Raw genomic sequence first — 16,946 nt, 5'->3', positions numbered from 1 at the left:
CACACACATGCTGTTCTCTCCCTGATACTAAACCTAGATACCCGGTACACACACAGCAGCTAACAGTAACACCCACACACCTGCTGGTCTCTCCCTGATACTAAACCTAGATACCCGGTACACACACAGCAGCTAACAGTAACACCCACACACTTGCTGGTCTCTCCCTGATACTAAACCTAGATACCCGGTACACACACAGCAGCTAACAGTAACACCCACACACCTGCTGGTCTCTCCCTGATACTAAACCTAGATACCCGGTACACACACAGCAGCTAACAGTAACACCCACACACACCTGCAGGTTTTTCCCTGATACTAAACCTAGATCCATGGTACATACGCACACACACACAATTCAAACGTATGCTTGGGTGGAAAAATCCCAAAACAAATTACAAGCATTAAACAAGGTACCAAGCATTAATCCCACTATCCATTCTGTTTTTCTTTAGTGCCCAGCATTAATCCCACTATCCATTCTGTCTCTCTTTAGTGGCAACCATTAATCCCACTATCCATTCTGTCTCTCTTTAGTGCCAACCATTAATCCCACTATCCATTCTGTCTCGAGGCCCAAGCAATAATCTCACTATCCATTCTGTCTCTATTTATGGCCAAGCATTAGTTCTGCTATGCATTCTGTCTCTTTAGAGCCAAGCATTAATCCCACTATCCATTCTGTCTCTCTTTAGGGCCCTGGTGCAACTTTCAGGAGATTTTTATGTTTTCTTAATGGAGGAACGTTATCCTCGATGCCCTCACTGAGCCTTTTGACAATTCCTCACTCTGGCATTAGACTGGGAAGGTCTCAGACTGAACAGAACAGGCCCATATTCAAAAAGCGGTTTAGAGTAGGATTGCTGATCTAGGATCAGTTTTGCCTTCCAGATCATATTGAATACCATTATATGGACAGGGCGACCTGATTCTCGATCAGCACTTCTACTCTGAGACACTGTGTGAATACAGGCCCAGAACAGAACACACCAGCCTGCATGAGGGTAGACCAAACCCTCACATCCAGGACCCTGCACTCTGGCCAGACCAACGGACAACATCTGGGTCGTATTCATTAGGCATCAAACGGAAGACAATAGAATGAAAAACAGGGAGGAACTACCTGGGACTTGTCCATTAAGGAGCGCTTGTTTTTTGTGGGGGTGGGGGGGGTCCTTTTTTCTCTTTTTTTTTATGATGTACCCTGAGGACCCTGAAAAGGGGGACGGGGGGAACACAAATGCGTAATGGTGGAATGGATGGAATAAAGGTTGTGTATTTAGCGCTGATTTACATTTTTACTATACTTAATATTTAAGGATAAACCACAGCAGGGATGATTGTCCTGCGGTTTGTAATACTACTGTACAGTTTTTCTTAAATTTTTATTTTCTTTATTTGCTTGCGTGTGTTTGTGGAATGCTTGATGATACCCTACCTCTGGTCCAAGGTGTAGTGTGCGTTCCTCCACTAATGCACCACTACTTGTGGAGGAGTGCACGCTACACCCTGTACCAGAGCTAGTCCCTGTCCCCCCCTTACTATTGCTCTCAGCACAAAATCCCCTCAATGTTATCAACTCTGAGCCAATTAACTGTATTATCCCAGTTCTCCTATAGTGACGTGTTCTTAGCCACAGTCTGTATGCGTTTAGATTAGATTGAGAATGTATCCCAAATGGTAGTCTATTTGTTTAGTGCACTACTTTTGACTACGGCCCATACGGCTCTGGTCAAATGTAGTGCACTATATAGGGAATAGGATGCCATTTGGGAAATAGATTTGAACCTGCCACACACATTTACGTACATGACGTTTGTGTACATTGTTTAATCTATATATGATATGTGCATATTTTATAATGTGTATATAGCATATGTATATAACATAAATGCACAAACATGTATTTATTTATTTATTGGTTTTTGAAGTGCTGATATTATTATTCTTAGAGTTTCTGGTAATGAAAGATTTTGGTTTGTGAGTAAATGGGTTGTTCAGCTTTTTAGTGACAGAGCTTTTGATTTCATTCTGCTCTCTCATTGTCAATGGTATAGATGGAGTGATTGTGTGTGTTCATTCCCTGTATGTGGCTGTATGTGTGTGCTGTGTTGAGCTGATGAGCACAGTTTTATCGTCATGGCATGTGTCTAAACACCTCTCAGAACCCAAGGGACTGGTAATTCCTTGACACAGATAATTGGAGAGTCTCCATTGAAACCAGGCTTTTCCGGGACAAAAAAAGCCAAAGTCCAGGACTAGGCTAAATCAGTGTCCGGGAAACAGGCCCAAGGAATAACCAAACCTTCTGTCCACCACCTTAGAATCACACCCCTTCCTCTACTCTACAATACAATATTATTCTCCATTCTTTTTTAAAAATCCTAGTGAGAGTTATTTTTTGTTCAATATTTTGTTTATCCATGAAGACTTGAAAAGCTCGTCTCATTGAAGCATCGGTTCAGTTTAGTACTTCACTCATGTATAGTGTAGTGCCAAAACTGCATTGATTTATTTTAATTTTAGATGTACTGTTTGCTTATATTTAATGAAGAAAATAAATAAATGGGTTGCTTGTAACACATTTCTAGTGTGTGTCTGTGCCAGTTGGTTTTGAGATGACTCATATTGAAGTTAGTCACAGCTGGGGCCATATGCATCCTCATCAATAGGGCAGCAATTGACATTAGAAAATATGGTACAGTGCCCATACATTCATATCAAGTAGACATGTCTTGGATATGCAGTGCAATATAGAGTAGCACTTTGACTGGTTTAACTGTACCATGTTGAGAGGGTACTTTTATCTTACACCAAGGTCTAGGAGCTGGGTCTCAATGTACAGGTGGTAGCCTGTATAACAAAGCCACTGCAACCTACAGAGGGGATTCAAGAATGAGTCAGACCCCATTGTTCCCAATGTATTTCTAGACTAAATGGTGTGACGTATTCTCCCATGTGAATGGGTTTGTTATTCTTTTGATTTCATTAGGGACAGTTGGAAATGTATATTGGGGGGGGGTTGGGATTATTTGTTTTTAAGAACGTATAACTTGCTATAAACATGTACAGTATGAACCTAAATAATCTCTTATAACAGTTTTTATATAATCTAATGTCTCTCAATGCTAAATGCTTGATCTCATCCCACACCCAGGTGAGGAAGTTTGGCATCATCGCTGTTGACTCCACTCATCCGCCGCTACCCCCTCCCCTGCTCATGGCGGCCAGGTTAGAGGTCATGCAGTGTGCTGTCCAGGTTCCTTCGCTCTACCTCAAGCTGGCCTACAACACATTCAGACTCACTCCTACACTAACAGACCCACTAGCCAGGGTCTAGTACCTGGGGCTGTCCAGGGAGCTACCTGCTGCCAACTAGTCACTACTGTCAACCTGGCCACAGTCAAGGACTTGTAGTAACCTGACTGTGGCCAGTAACTTGTAGTAACCTGTGTGGTGATTTTATTCTCCATCCTCCTTTGTTGTCTCACCATGGGTGGCGTCTTAGGCCAGGACATCCTTTCACCCGGAGAGCAGCTTCACTACCAGCTTGAACTGTGCGGTTTCGCGCTCATCTTCTTTAAGTCGTGCATCAACCCGTTTGTGTACTCCCGCAACAGCGCCGGGCTCCGCCGCCGCATCCTCTGCTGCCTCCAATGGGTGGCTCTGGTGTTCCTCTGCTGCCTCCAATGGGTGGCTCTGGTGTTCCTCTGCTGCCTCCAATGGGTGGCTCTGGTGTTCCTCTGCTGCCTCCAATGGGTGGCTCTGGTGTTCCTCTGCTGCCTCCAATGGGTGGCTCTGGTGTTCCTCTGCTGCAACACAAGACACGGCTCCACGCCATGGGCAAAGGCAAAGGCAGTCTTGAGGTCAACCGTAACAAGTCCTCACACCACGAGACCAACTCAGCCTCTCTCCTCTCACCCAAGCTCCAAAAGAGACTGGTGGATCAAGCCTGTGGACCCAGTCATTCCTGGGACTGTGCCCCCAGTCTGAGAGCCACGGGCTGCAATGGTGGACGTAAACCACGGCCCCCTAGCACCTCCACCCCCATCAACACCCATATCGAGCCATACTACAGTATCTACAACAGCAACCCCTTAGCGGGACCGGGCTCCACTACCAACAATCTGCAGCTTGCTGCCAACTCCTCCCAGGCCTTTGGGTTAGCTAAGTCCTATGTTGCCATGCACTGTCACACTCACCAGAGATGCAGGATGTTGAGAGCACCTCTGTCCATAAGATATCCATACCTTCAGTCTAACTAACCACTATGATTGATCAGATACCCATCCCTTCAGTCTAATGTGATGTGGTCCTTCTGTAGCTCAGTTGGTAGAGCATGGCGCTTGTAACGCCAGGGTAGTGGGTTCGATCCCCGGGACCACCCATACGTAGAATGTATGCACACATGACTGTAAGTCGCTTTGGATAAAAGCGTCTGCTAAATGGCATATATTATATATTATTATTATGAATAACCTTTGCTTGGCTCCCCAAGCTAATAGGTTTTGGCTCAGTGGTCCGACATAGTCTTGCGATTCTGCCAGACTTTGAGAGCACCTCAGTGCATCAGATCCCCATACATTCAGACTAACTTACCACCTTGATGTGTTAATTGATTGATCAGCTACTGCACCTTCAGTCTAACCTGGAGAGGGTTTGGGCATATAGGTCAGTGATACTAAGGGGTCACTATATTGTTATACCACCATTACTACAAGACACCAGAGAGTAAACAGATGCTCATTTTCTGAATATCATGTGGTGTTGAGGTATAGAATAACCCCCATTGACTTTACCCAGGAAATATAAAGATAGGTATCCTATTCCAGAGGGAAAAGTGTGAAGAATAGAGAGATACTTAACGGTACTGATCCCAAAGTGTTATTGACATTGTTGAACTGACTGGAATCTTTTTTTACAGTGATAGGACGTCTCTCTTCATAATAATACATTATTTGTGAGTCTCATACATTTTCTATGATATCAATAAATATTTTGCAAGTGTAATGTGTCCAGTGCGCTCCTGCCAAAGAACATACAGTATATTAGAAATTCTCCATTTTATAGTGTTATATTACGTTGTATAACGTAAATAATCATATCAATTCCTCAAGATTTAAGGCTAGACAATTAGCAGCAGGAGTTATGGAATTACTCTTGATTTTCAGGTCAAATTGAAGATCCATAAAGGTGAACAGCACCTTTTCAAGGAAAATATCAGAGCCCTCTGGTGGTCAGCTAATCAACCTGCATCTCAAGCTTTTGTCATTTGACAGTGTCTATCCATAGAGCGCTCTACTTGGACCACTTCAAAATAATAATATATAATATAATAATATAAAGAGCCTTAATGGCGCTGCCCATGCTCTGACCACCATAATGGGACAGATACAAAGATGAGTTGTCTAACTAAGTCTGTAGTATCAAATAAGCTATCGGTGATCAAACAGAATTCTGTTCAGTTGGTCTTTTACTAATAAGTTTATAATGGTTCAAACTGAATGCTAGTTAAACAAGAGCTTTATTATATTGTGACTAGCTCTCCCAGACAGAGTATGAATATCAATCATTAACTCATTTTAACCATAGAACACACCAGATTTAGAAATTCACAGGAAACATCTGATTCAGTACATAAATGTTCATCAGAACTTGTCAATTACATCGGGGGATTTGAATTCACAGCACATCAAGTTAAGTTACTCTCACTCACCCTGTAACATAACAACCATGGTCGGGGTCAATTCAGGAAGTAAACTGGCAAATTCAAATCATTGCTTTTGAATGAGGAAATACTGTAGCATTTGGAATTTCAGTTTACTGACTGAATTGAAATGGAATTGATACCAACCATGACACCAGAACCCCAATCTTACTATACCCACAGTTAGTTTGTCTGCACATTTTAAAATGCAAACCGCCCTTGCTCAAAGATATCTACAAAACCAAAGTGTCACGTACAAGCATCAAATCAATCTGAAATAAATTACGACAATTTAGAATGTTGACAATAAAACCAACTACAACATGGAAACTGGTTCTCCTGATGAGGTTATCTGAATGATTGGTGGTTCTCTGTCCTGGCATATGGCCAGAAAAGACACTAGAACTAATGTGCTGAAGATAAAGCATACAAGGAAGATATGAAGTCCAGGCCATAGATCCACTGCCTTGTGGAGTGAGCAGGGTCACATTCTGTGAGTCTCTGTCCCATTTAGAATAGGATTTCCATGCTTTTATCATAAGGCTTTTTAAGCAGAATGGGTCTGGTACAGTCCATAGAGGAGGTATAAGCCAGGGCATTGGCGAGGGACTGTGGTCCTGGCTTCCAGGGGCCGTTCCAGGATCAACACTTTCTCCATGTCTGTCTGAACCTCCTGAGCAGTGACATGGGTCTTGGCCATTCTTCTGTTGTCCGTTTTATGCCATCTAAATCCATGTCCTTTTCTGTTGCGCTTCTTATTCCCCTCTGCTCATCCCTCCTCTTCTTCGTCTCTCTGGCCTCCTGTTCTGTTAGCTGGAGACAGATAGAAGGCCTTTCTCATCAGCTGTGTCCAGGATCTGGCATATGACTGGAGACTCAACCTGATTGAGAAAAAATAACAGGGTTGAGTTTATTTGCCATGTGTAGTGAATACATCGGAAATCTGCAACAATGTGTTCAAGTGTTGAACCAGAAGACGATGCGACTATGCAGTCTTACCCCAAGGACGTACTGACAGGTCTGAGGCTCCAGCATGTACACAGTGACGGCATGGGGAGACTCAGACTCCTTACACCTGAGGCAGAGGAAAAAGACTTGAATCAGAGACTCGCCGTGTATTCAGTGATGTGAAACATTCTGAAAGTTGCAGATAGAAATATAAATCAGTAGAGCTGACAAGATTCCCTGTTCTACACCATACATTTCTATCTGATGAGCTTTTAAGCTCCGCATGTCATTCCAATGGGGAAGTGGTCCTCTGTAGCTCAGTTGGTAGAGCATGGTGCTTGCAATGCCAGGATAGTGGGTTTGATTCCCGCAACCACCCGTACGTACGTAAAATGCATGACTAAGTTGCTTTGGATAAAAGCGTCTGCTAAATGTCATATATAAAATTAGTGTATTTGGCTATTTCAGCCGCACCTGTTGCTAACCGGGATATGAAATTGAGCAAGCAGCCATGCAATCTCCATAGACAAACATTGCCAGTAGAATGGCCTTACTGAAGAGCTCAGTGAGTCACTGTGGCACCGTCACAGGATGCCACCTTTCCAACAAGTCAGTTCTTCAAATTTCTACCCTGCTAGAGCTGCCCCGGTCAACTGTAAGTGCTGTTATTATGAAATGGAAACGTCTAGGAGCAACAACAGTTCATCCAAGAAGTGGTAGGACACACTAGCTCATAGAACAGGACAGCTGAAATGCAAAAAAATTGTCTGTCCTCGGTGAAAACACTCACTACCGAGCAATGTCAGCACAAGCACTGTTCGTTGGAAGCTTCATGAAATGGGTTTCCATGACTGAGCAGTCATGGACAAGCCTACGATCGCAATGACAAGCGTCGGCTGGAGTGGTGTAAATCTTGCAGCCATTGGACTCTGGAGCAGTGGAAACTCTCTGGAGTGATGAATCCACGCTTCACTATCTGGCTGACGAACTAATCTGGGTTTGGCGGATGCCAGGAGAACGCTACCTACCCAAAGCATAGTGCCAACTAAAGTTTGGTGGAGGAGGAATAATGGTCTGGGCCTGTTTTTCATGGTTTGGGCTGGGCCCCTTATTTCCAGTGAAAGGAAATCTTAACACTACAGCATACAATGACATTCTAGATGATTCGGTGCTTCCAACGTTGTGGCAACAGTTTGGGGAAGGCCCTTTCCTGTTTCAGTATAACAGTGCACAAAGTGAGGTCTATACAGAAATGGTTTGCCGAGATCAGTGTGGAAGAACTTGACTGACCTGCACAGAGCCCTGACCTCAAACCCATCCAACACCTTTGGGATTAATTGGAACGTCGACTTCGAGCCATGCCTAATTGCCCAAAATCAGTGCCCGACCTCACTAATGCTCGTGGCTGAATGGAAGCAAGTCCCTGCAGTAATGTTCCAACTCCATATTAATCCCCATGACTTTTGAATGAGATGTTCGTGGAGCAGGTGTCCACAATATACATGTAGTGTATATTGAAGATGCACTATGCAGCAATCACTTCGCCATTTCCTGTTTGCTAAAATTCTAATAGTTCTAATTTCAGTTTGTGACAAAACAAGCAAGTATCGTGTAGAGAATCATCGTACCATCTAAACCGCTGTGAAATAGATTTTCCATAACCAAACATCTTTTATTTTCAGCTGTTTGAATCTGGTGTACAAAGCTGAAAGTAAAAAGACGCAATAAAAACTTTTAGACGGGAAAGCATAGAAATATGCACATAGAATAAATATCCCGCTTTCAATGAGAATGACAGATCTAGAACTTAGATTTTTATGTGAATTTGGTCAGGTCGCCCCAAAAAATTAGGTTGCAGCTTTAAGTGTGTGAATATTAGACCAGGCCTCTCTCAGGAAGAGAGTGGAAACACTAATGATGACCCACTTGAGCTTGACGATGACCTGTCTGGGTTTCCCCGTCATGTCACACACATCCCCGTGGCCGTAGAAGTGAGACACCAGTCTGGGGAGAAGAAAGTACAACCATGAAATCCTCATTATCAATCACAAATGTGTTCTTCTCATTAAACATGTTTAGGTTTCCTGGAAACAGGTGAATTCTATTGTTGAATTAAAAGGCCCTTTCAATCAGTATTCTCCATCGAGCACGCTTTTCAGTCCAGAGGTAGGCTTAACCTTTGTCCCAGACACCAGCCTCTAATGCCCCATTTCTAAAATAGTGGTACATTCATTATCAACATCCTGCAGATCAGTGTGATCTTTTAATAAACTGATTGTAGAGCTGGCTGACATACTTGACTTTCTGCACCCCATCGTTTTTGAGCTGGTAGGACCGGGCCACGTTCTTCTGGGCCCACTCCAGGTGTTCCTCAGTGTTCCAACTGCCCACTACCACCATGTTCTTCCCTTGCTCCTTATCCTGGGAGAGAACACATACATCAATCAGCCGTCCTATATTATACTGAACAAAAATATAAAACGCAAGTGTTAATCCCATGTTTCATGAACTGACATAAAAGATCACAAAAATGTTCCATAAGCCCAAAAAGCTTATTTCTCTCAAATGTGCACAAATTTGTTTACATCTCTATTAGTGATTATTCCTCCTTCGCCAAGATAATCCATCCACCTGACAGGTGTGGCATATCAAGAAGCTGATTAAATAGCATGATCAATACACAGGTGCACCTTGTGTTGGGGACAGTAAAAAGCCACACTAAAATGAAGGGAGCTGGAACACTGTCAACAAAATGCCACAGATGTGTCAAGTTGAGGAAGATTGCAGGAATGTCCACCAGAGCTGTTGCCAGAGAATTGAACATTAATTTCTCTACCATAAACAACCCCCAACATCACTTTTTTAAAGAATTTGGCAGTGTGTCCAACCGGCCTCACAGACCACGTGTAACCACGCCAGTCCAGGACCTCAACATCCAGCTTCTTCACCTGCAGGATCAGCTGAGACCAGCCACCCGGTTTGCACAACCTGTCAGAAACCATCTCAGGGAAGCTCATCTGCGTGCTCGCCATCCTCACCAGGGGCATGACCCGACTGCAGTTCAGTGTCACAACTGACTTCAGTGGGGAAATGCTCACCTTCGATGACCACTGGCATGCTGGAGAAGTGTGCTCTTCATGGATGAATCCTGGTTTCAACTGTACCGGGCAGACGGCGTTGTGTGGGTGAGCAATTTGCGGATGTCAACGTTGTGAACAGAGTGCCCCATGGTGTTATGTTATGAGCTACGGACATCGAACACAATTGAATTTTACTGATGGCAATTTGAATGCAGAGATACCGTGACGAAATCCTGAGGCCCATTGTCGTACCATTAATCTGCCGTCATCACCTCATGTTTCAGCATGATAATGCACGGCCCCATGTCGCAAGGATCTGTACACAATTCCTGGAAGCTGAAAATGTCCCAGTTCTTCCATTGCCTGCATACTCACCAGACATGTCACCCATTGAGTATGTTTGGGATGCTCTGGATCACCGTGTATGACAGTGTTCCAGCTCCCTTCAATATCAAGGACTTCGCACATCCATTGAAGAGGAGTGGAACAACATTCCACAGGCCACAAGCAACTCCATGTGAAGGAGTACAGGCTCATTGTAAGGGCTGGGATGGAATCAATGGAATGGAGTCAAACATGTTGTTTCCATAAGTTTGATACACAATAGAGAACCCTTACCTCATGGTACTGATGCACATGCTTCCCATAGCAGAACTCATACTTCCACCATCCCACTCCCTGGAACACAGATTCCAGACATCAGACAGATGCTACAGTACGCTACAGTATGAGCTACAGAAGAGGTGTGTGTTACTTGAGCACCTCTTCTAACCTCTTCTGTCAGTTCCCCTTTTTTTATTTCACCTTTATTTAACCAGGTAGGCTAGTTGAGAACAAGTTCTCATTTACAACTGTGACCTGGCCAAGATAAAGCATAGCAGTGTGAACAGACAACAACACAGAGTTACACATGGAGTAAACAATAAACAAGTCAATAACACAGTAGAAAAAAAATGAGTATATACATTGTGTGCAAAAGGCATGAGGAGGTAGGCGAATAATTACAATTTAGCAGATTAACACTGGAGTGATAAATGATCAGATGGCCATGTGCAGGTAGATACTTGTGTGCAAAAGAGCAGAAAAGTAAATAAATAAAAACAGTATGGGGATGAGGTAGGTAAATTGGGTGGGCTATTTACCGATGGACTATGTACAGCTGCAGCGATCGGTTAGCTGCTCAGATAGCAGATGTTTAAAGTTGGTGAGGGAGATAAAAGTATTTTGGTATGTATACATGTAATACATCAGGGAACAATAACGTTCTATTCAATTGAATTGAATAAACAACAGCAGCCAATGACCAGTAGCCAATATGGAACTGTAGCCAATGAGTAGGTGTCTTCTTCAACAGCCAGCCAATCAGCATGCCTCATACTAACCCCATGGAGACAGTAGGAGCCACTCAGGAACTCTTTGATCAACTGCTCGTCCGTCAGGCGGGAGATGTGGGTGGTTCCCACTGTAATATGAGTCTGCCCGCCCACCACCAGGGGCTTATGGGTAGAGGAGAAGGCCTCCTCTCTCACCGGGGACATACTCTCTTCCTGGAGAAAAAAAGGGTGGGGAGGTGGTTGGCTTCTAAACCTGAGTCTTGTTCAGTAGAGTAGGGAGGAATGCAAAATGCTTTACCATGGTGCGGCCTACTAGTCTTCCACTACCACTGCCCCTTCCCATCTTCCACCAGTTTCATCTCCCCCCTCACCTCTCTCTCCATCTCTGGGGCAGTAGGAGCAGTGAAGGGAGGTTTCAGTAGCTGTTCCTGCTCTCGGTTCATCTTAGAGAGACTGTGAGGCTGCAGGGGAGAACCAGACAGGGCCTGGCAGAAGATGGCATTCACTGGGGACGACTTGAACCTAACACACCATGGGATAAAGATATGACTCCATTACATCTCAAACATGGGACAATATACTAACGTTTTGAGAAAGAATTATAAATTAAAAAAATTGAGCACAATTATTTTTTGGTTTATTTTAATTTTTGATAAGAAAATGTATTACATTTGAGATTATTTGTTGATGCAAATAAATATACAGATTTTAAGGTTGTCATATTGGGATCTCGAGAAATTATTGCTAACATACACGGGTTCCCCAGAACTTCTGGTGGAAAACATGGGGTCCCAAAAGTTTGAATACCACTTCCTTAACTTATACTAGCTACGAGACTATTCACTATGTCATTCTGGAAATGAGTTAAATCAGCTGTGAGAGTTCTGAAATAGATCAAACAAGGGAAACTGATGGGTAGATCTGCTGCTACCTGTACTTGGGGTGTGTACCTCACACACACACACACACACACACACACACACACACACACACACACACACACACACACACACACACACACACACACACACACACACACACACACACACACACACACACACACACACACACACACACCTGTACTTGGGGTGTGTACCTCATACACACACACACCTGTATTTGGGGTGTGTACCTCATACACACACACACCTGTATTTGGGGTGTGTACCTCATACACACACACACACCTGTACTTGGGGTGTGTACCTCATACACACATACACACCTGTACTTGGGGTGTGTACCTCACACACACACACACACACACACACACACACACACACACACACACACACACACACACACACACACACACACACACACACACACACACACACACACACACACACACACACACAAGTACTTGGGGTGTGTACCTCATACACACACACACACCTGTACTTGGGGTATGTACCACACACACACACCTGTATTTGGGGTGTGCACAGATCAGATGGGTCAGCACCACTACTTCGTACTCGCAGGTAGTGACCTCAGCAATAGAGAGGATCTCATGCTTTGCTTCGGGATGGCAGACATACAGCACGTTGGTGGAGCGAGGCGTGTTCTGTTTCAGGATGCAGGCCGTCCCGTGGCCCATCAACACCGGGTAGTATGGAGCGAGCTGGCCCTCCACGTTCTTAGTGGGAACCTAAAGACATTTATATGTGTCTTTTAACAGAGATAATCTGTGTATTCAACTTAGGTAGGTAGACTAACCAGATCACATCAAGTAAGGTAGAGACCAATGATTAGAAAGAGAAATTAAACAAAAAAGACAAAAGATTCAAAGAAGTCTTATCGGGTGTTTTTTCAAATGTATATTAGCCAAACTGGTCGCTGTCAAACAACAAACCTCTTTCTCCGGTTCTGACTTAGGTTTCGTCTCCTCAACTTTCTCTGCAGTCTCTGTTCCTGAAGTGGTTGAAGACTCAGTCTTCTTGGTCATGCTTCCCAAGACGTACTCCTGAAGTTTGATCTGCTAGATAAAACAGAGAAATCATTTCACCTTTCACATGGATTGCTTTTTTTCTATGTGTTGCAACATACTTAAATGGTAGACAATTTAACTATGGTGAAAGTAATAATTTCCCACAGACCTGTCCCGTCTCCTTCTCTTCATGGTATTGTCTCACATGCTTCCCATGACACACCTCATACGTCCAGTATGACTCGATCTACAATTAACACCACAACACATGCCAGAAGAAAGTGGTTAGCCTATCCAAAGTGACTGACAGCACAGTGAGTACATTAAGGGTAGTGTTGTCACGATGCCAAAACGTTACTACCGATATGATGCCTAGTATCCCGATACCAAGGGGGAAACCATTCAGAGGCCTAGTGTCCCGATAGCAAGGGGGAAATCATTCAGAGTGGCCTAGTATCCCGATACCAAGGGGGAAACCATTCAGAGTGGCCTAGTATCCCGATACCAAGGGGGAAACCATTCAGAGTGGCCTAGTATCCCGATACCAAGGGGGAAACCATTCAGAGGCCTAGTGTCTTTTTGCCCCGGCCACCGGATGTTTTCCCCCATTTTCTAAATGTTCTGCGCATTTGCTACACAAAAAACCTATCACTGAAATTCACACTTCTACTCAATACAACACACTGACTTCACACGGTTCAGCGTATAATAGAATGGCCGATTTGCTCATATTTTCAAATGCCTAGCTGTCATTTGGCTGGAGGAATGGGAGGGAGGAGTATAAATGCATAATGATCTGCATGTCATTGTGGCAGTAAGGGAAAACACTGCATGAAACCTTTACTCTTCAGTTAACACAGACACATACCTACCTCCCTCCCTCCCTCACACACACACGGTCTCCCTCCCTCTTATAAAACACACACACACACACCTCTCACTCAGTCCCACAAACACACACTGCTACCAACTTTTAAAATGTTAGGCACCAAACAGATTTCAAGGATCACCAGAAAGAGATTGAATTTATGATATAGTTTAGGTTTCAATTAGTCCTAAATGAATCCTACCTCTGAAGCACATCTCATGAGTAGCAGACTTGTTTTCTTTGTTCCTGTGCCAATTGAATTTGCCTAAACCTACTGTCAATTTACCAGGTTGTTAGCTAGCAAGGTAACATGACTGAACGTTGTTTGTTATCAAACCAATAATAAGCGACCAGGGATTAGTTCAAAACAGCGTGCGACATGGATTGTGAAATTATATCAAATGAGCACAAATCACGATTAAAAAGAAAAAAAGGTATATTGGTAATATGGGTCATATACTGTATTTTCAAATGTTTAGGCTAGAGACAAGCCGTTTTCTCTGCTGTAAAGCTGTAAGCATGGCTGTCATGAAGCTCTGCCCAATTTTCTCTTTCTGGCACTCAGAGGCTGTGTGACAGCGAACTTGCAGTCTCCTCAGACTGGCTTCTGCCCATGTTTATAACAGGCGATGAAATTATACAATGTATCAACTTTGCTCGCTCTGCAGAAGACTCATCAGGGTCTGCAATCCCGCTCGCCATCACTGCTAAATTATATTTTAAAAACTGATGGAGGAATAGACGCACACAGAGAGAAGCAGGCGAGTGAGGGCTGGTAGGGGATGCTGAGAGAAGCAGGTGAGTGAGGGCTGGTAGGGGATGCTGAGAGAAGCAGGTGAGTGAGGGCTGGTAGGGGATGCTGAGAGAAGCAGGTGAGTGAGGGCTGGTAGGAGATGCTGAGAGAAGCAGGCGAGTGAGGGCTGGTAGGGGATGCTGAGAGAAGCAGGCGAATGAGGGCTGGTAGGGGATGCTGAGAGAAGCAGGTGAGTGAGGGCTGGTATTTGTAAGTCGCTCTGTAAGTCGCTCTGGATAAGAGCGTCTGCTAAATGACTTAAATGTAAATGTAATGTTAAATGGTAGGGGATGCTGAGAGAAGCAGGTGAGTGAGGGCTGGTAGGGGATGCTGAGAGAAGCAGGTGAGTGAGGGCTGGTAGGGGATGCTGAGAGAAGCAGGTGAGTGAGGGCTGGTAGGGGATGAGGCTGGTTGATTACAGCTGCCACGCGTGATATGCACATGAAATGGTGTGGATATCATTGGACCAGTGCATACTAATGGCTGTTGCTTAAATTAAACTGAATTTATGAACAATACTGATTTCATAAACATTTTATAACAGGAGTCAGCCGAAAAACTTGGTAGTATCATATGAAACGGTACGCTAAAATGTTGGTATCACAAGTATCATGACCTTTTGGTACAGTGATATTACCATTGTACCGTGCAACACTACCTAATGGGGTTAAACCCATGACATTGGTGTTGCTAGTATTGCAGTGGTACTCAAGATAGCCTATATTTAGACAGAAGTAAAAGTGAAACTGGGCGGTTCTCACTCTGTAGGAGCAGCTGCTCTGTTTGAACAGTGGGTCCAGTAGATCACCTGGAGAGGGACCAGCGTATGCCTTGACATCATCCTGAGAGAGAGAAATAGAGGGAGAAGAGAGACATAGGGGAGATAGAGAGAAAGGAGAGACAGCAAGAAAGAGATGGAGAGGCGAGACGGCAAGAGAGAGAGAGAGAGACACGGTGAGAAGGAGAGGGGGGGGGGGGACCAGGGGAGGAGGATAAGTGAGAAGCAATAATTGAAAAAAGGAGCCAAACATAATTATTTATCTAGCTAGTCTAATCTTTATACTCACGTCGTCTCCATTTGACAAGGAAGGCAGCAGACATTTGTATTTCTCCTTCTCTGTTGTTGTCATGATGACAAAGTCATCATCTTTGTAGAGGGCACCGGAGGTTGGCTATGGAAGGACATATTTTGGGTCAGTTAATAATACTGTACTGAAAGCATGCATGTTTACTGGCTACATCATCTCAGATTGTAAATGAAGGTGGAGGTGCAACCCTTTACAGGAGTCATAACACGCAATGACAGAGACTATGTATTATCAGCTTTTCATTGACATATGTCAACAGCCATAACAAGGAATACCTAGCTAGGTAGGCTTAACATGCTTTATCACCATTTAAAACAAACGTTTGTCAATAAATCATTTTCTTTTAAAAAGCCATGATTTAACACACACACACACGCGCACACGCACACACACACACACACACACACACACACACACACACACACACACACACACACACACACACACACACACACACACACACACACACACACACACACAACACTCACCAAGGTGAATTCGTCCCCGGGCCAGTTGATTTTGAATGGGATTTCATCAGTAAACGAAGGAGATCCCCCTCTGTTAGCCGACACATGACAACACAACTCAGACAAACCCCCAAACAACACGAACAGCAGCCTAGTCCGGTCCATTGCCTCTGCAAGGCTGGTTCGCTAACTACCTTCTATGGTGCCTGTCAATGCGTAAGATAGCTAACCACCGATAAAACTGGTTTAGTTTTCGGAAAATTGTACAATTATGAATCCATCTGGCTGTCTCTTTCGTTTGTCAACACAGCAACCAGGAAATAGCTCGTCGCTTGCCACGTGTATTTCCGGTACATCCGTGTTTGCGTTTACTGAAAAGAAAGTCCAAATATATTACCCAGTTGTGTGGTTATAGTTCAGTTTGAAGCACATTTGACATATCGGCTTCACTAACCACGTTTCCATGCGTATAAAGTCATACCGTATACAACAAACATGTCACGACCGTTGTGACGGAAACAGGAAGTTTCGGTAAATTGTAAAACATGTTACATATAATTTGTTGATTCGACATTGTGTGGGTAAAATGTATTATGCGAGAAATGGCGGTGGAAACAACTTTATGAGCAAATACTGATATAATAACCATCATATCGAAACAAACTTGGGAGTCACGCGATAATATGGTATGTGTTCCTCCCACGATGACTCGGGAAACCATGCCGTTC

General features: G+C 43.9%; 2 protein-coding genes across 4 annotated transcripts in view; one reads left to right on the top strand and one right to left on the bottom strand.

The window, feature by feature from the left end:
- LOC124040320 (proteasome activator complex subunit 4B-like) overlaps positions 1–2,587 on the top strand; it is a 75,631-nt gene extending 73,044 nt beyond the window's left edge. For both annotated transcript variants that reach the window (XM_046357416.1, XM_046357415.1), the window contains one exon: positions 699–2,587. The gene's annotated coding sequence lies outside the window, so the exon portion shown is untranslated. The remainder of the gene's footprint in view (positions 1–698) is intronic.
- Positions 2,588–5,508: 2,921 nt separating this feature from the next.
- On the bottom strand, positions 5,509–16,729 carry erlec1 (endoplasmic reticulum lectin 1). 2 transcript variants are annotated; one of them, XM_046357413.1, is made up of 13 exons: positions 16,240–16,729; positions 15,731–15,835; positions 15,425–15,505; positions 13,172–13,249; positions 12,928–13,053; positions 12,500–12,723; positions 11,444–11,594; positions 11,121–11,285; positions 10,357–10,416; positions 8,955–9,079; positions 8,585–8,662; positions 6,710–6,785; positions 5,509–6,591 (listed from the first exon to the last, which is right to left on the bottom strand). In XM_046357413.1, exons 1-13 carry the CDS (start codon positions 16,381–16,383, stop codon positions 6,520–6,522), a joined length of 1,485 nt encoding a protein of 494 aa, XP_046213369.1. In that variant the 5' UTR covers positions 16,384–16,729; the 3' UTR covers positions 5,509–6,519. The 2 variants fall into 2 exon arrangements, with proteins under 2 accessions (XP_046213369.1, XP_046213370.1); XM_046357414.1 differs by having other exon boundaries at positions 12,928–13,050.
- Between the last annotated feature and the right edge of the window lie 217 nt (positions 16,730–16,946).

Source organism: Oncorhynchus gorbuscha, linkage group LG07 (assembly GCF_021184085.1).
Source record: "Oncorhynchus gorbuscha isolate QuinsamMale2020 ecotype Even-year linkage group LG07, OgorEven_v1.0, whole genome shotgun sequence".
NCBI classification, from domain to species: domain Eukaryota; kingdom Metazoa; phylum Chordata; class Actinopteri; order Salmoniformes; family Salmonidae; genus Oncorhynchus; species Oncorhynchus gorbuscha.
Note: the sequence above shows the minus strand (reverse complement) of the source record. Positions and strands in the feature narration are given on the sequence as shown.

What these genes read in the sequence shown, in the direction of transcription:
- erlec1 (XM_046357413.1), bottom strand. Translation starts at nt 16,383, where the DNA reads ATGGACCGGACTAGGCTGCTGTTCGTGTTGTTTGGGGGTTTGTCTGAG. An exon ending in GATGGGGTGCAGAAAGTCAA is followed by an intron (nt 8,663 to 8,954) that starts GTATGTCAGCCA and finishes TCTTCTCCCCAG; the next exon opens with ACTGGTGTCTCACTTCTACG. An exon ending in CCTGTCAGTACGTCCTTGGG is followed by an intron (nt 6,592 to 6,709) that starts GTAAGACTGCAT and finishes TTTCTCAATCAG; the next exon opens with GTTGAGTCTCCAGTCATATG.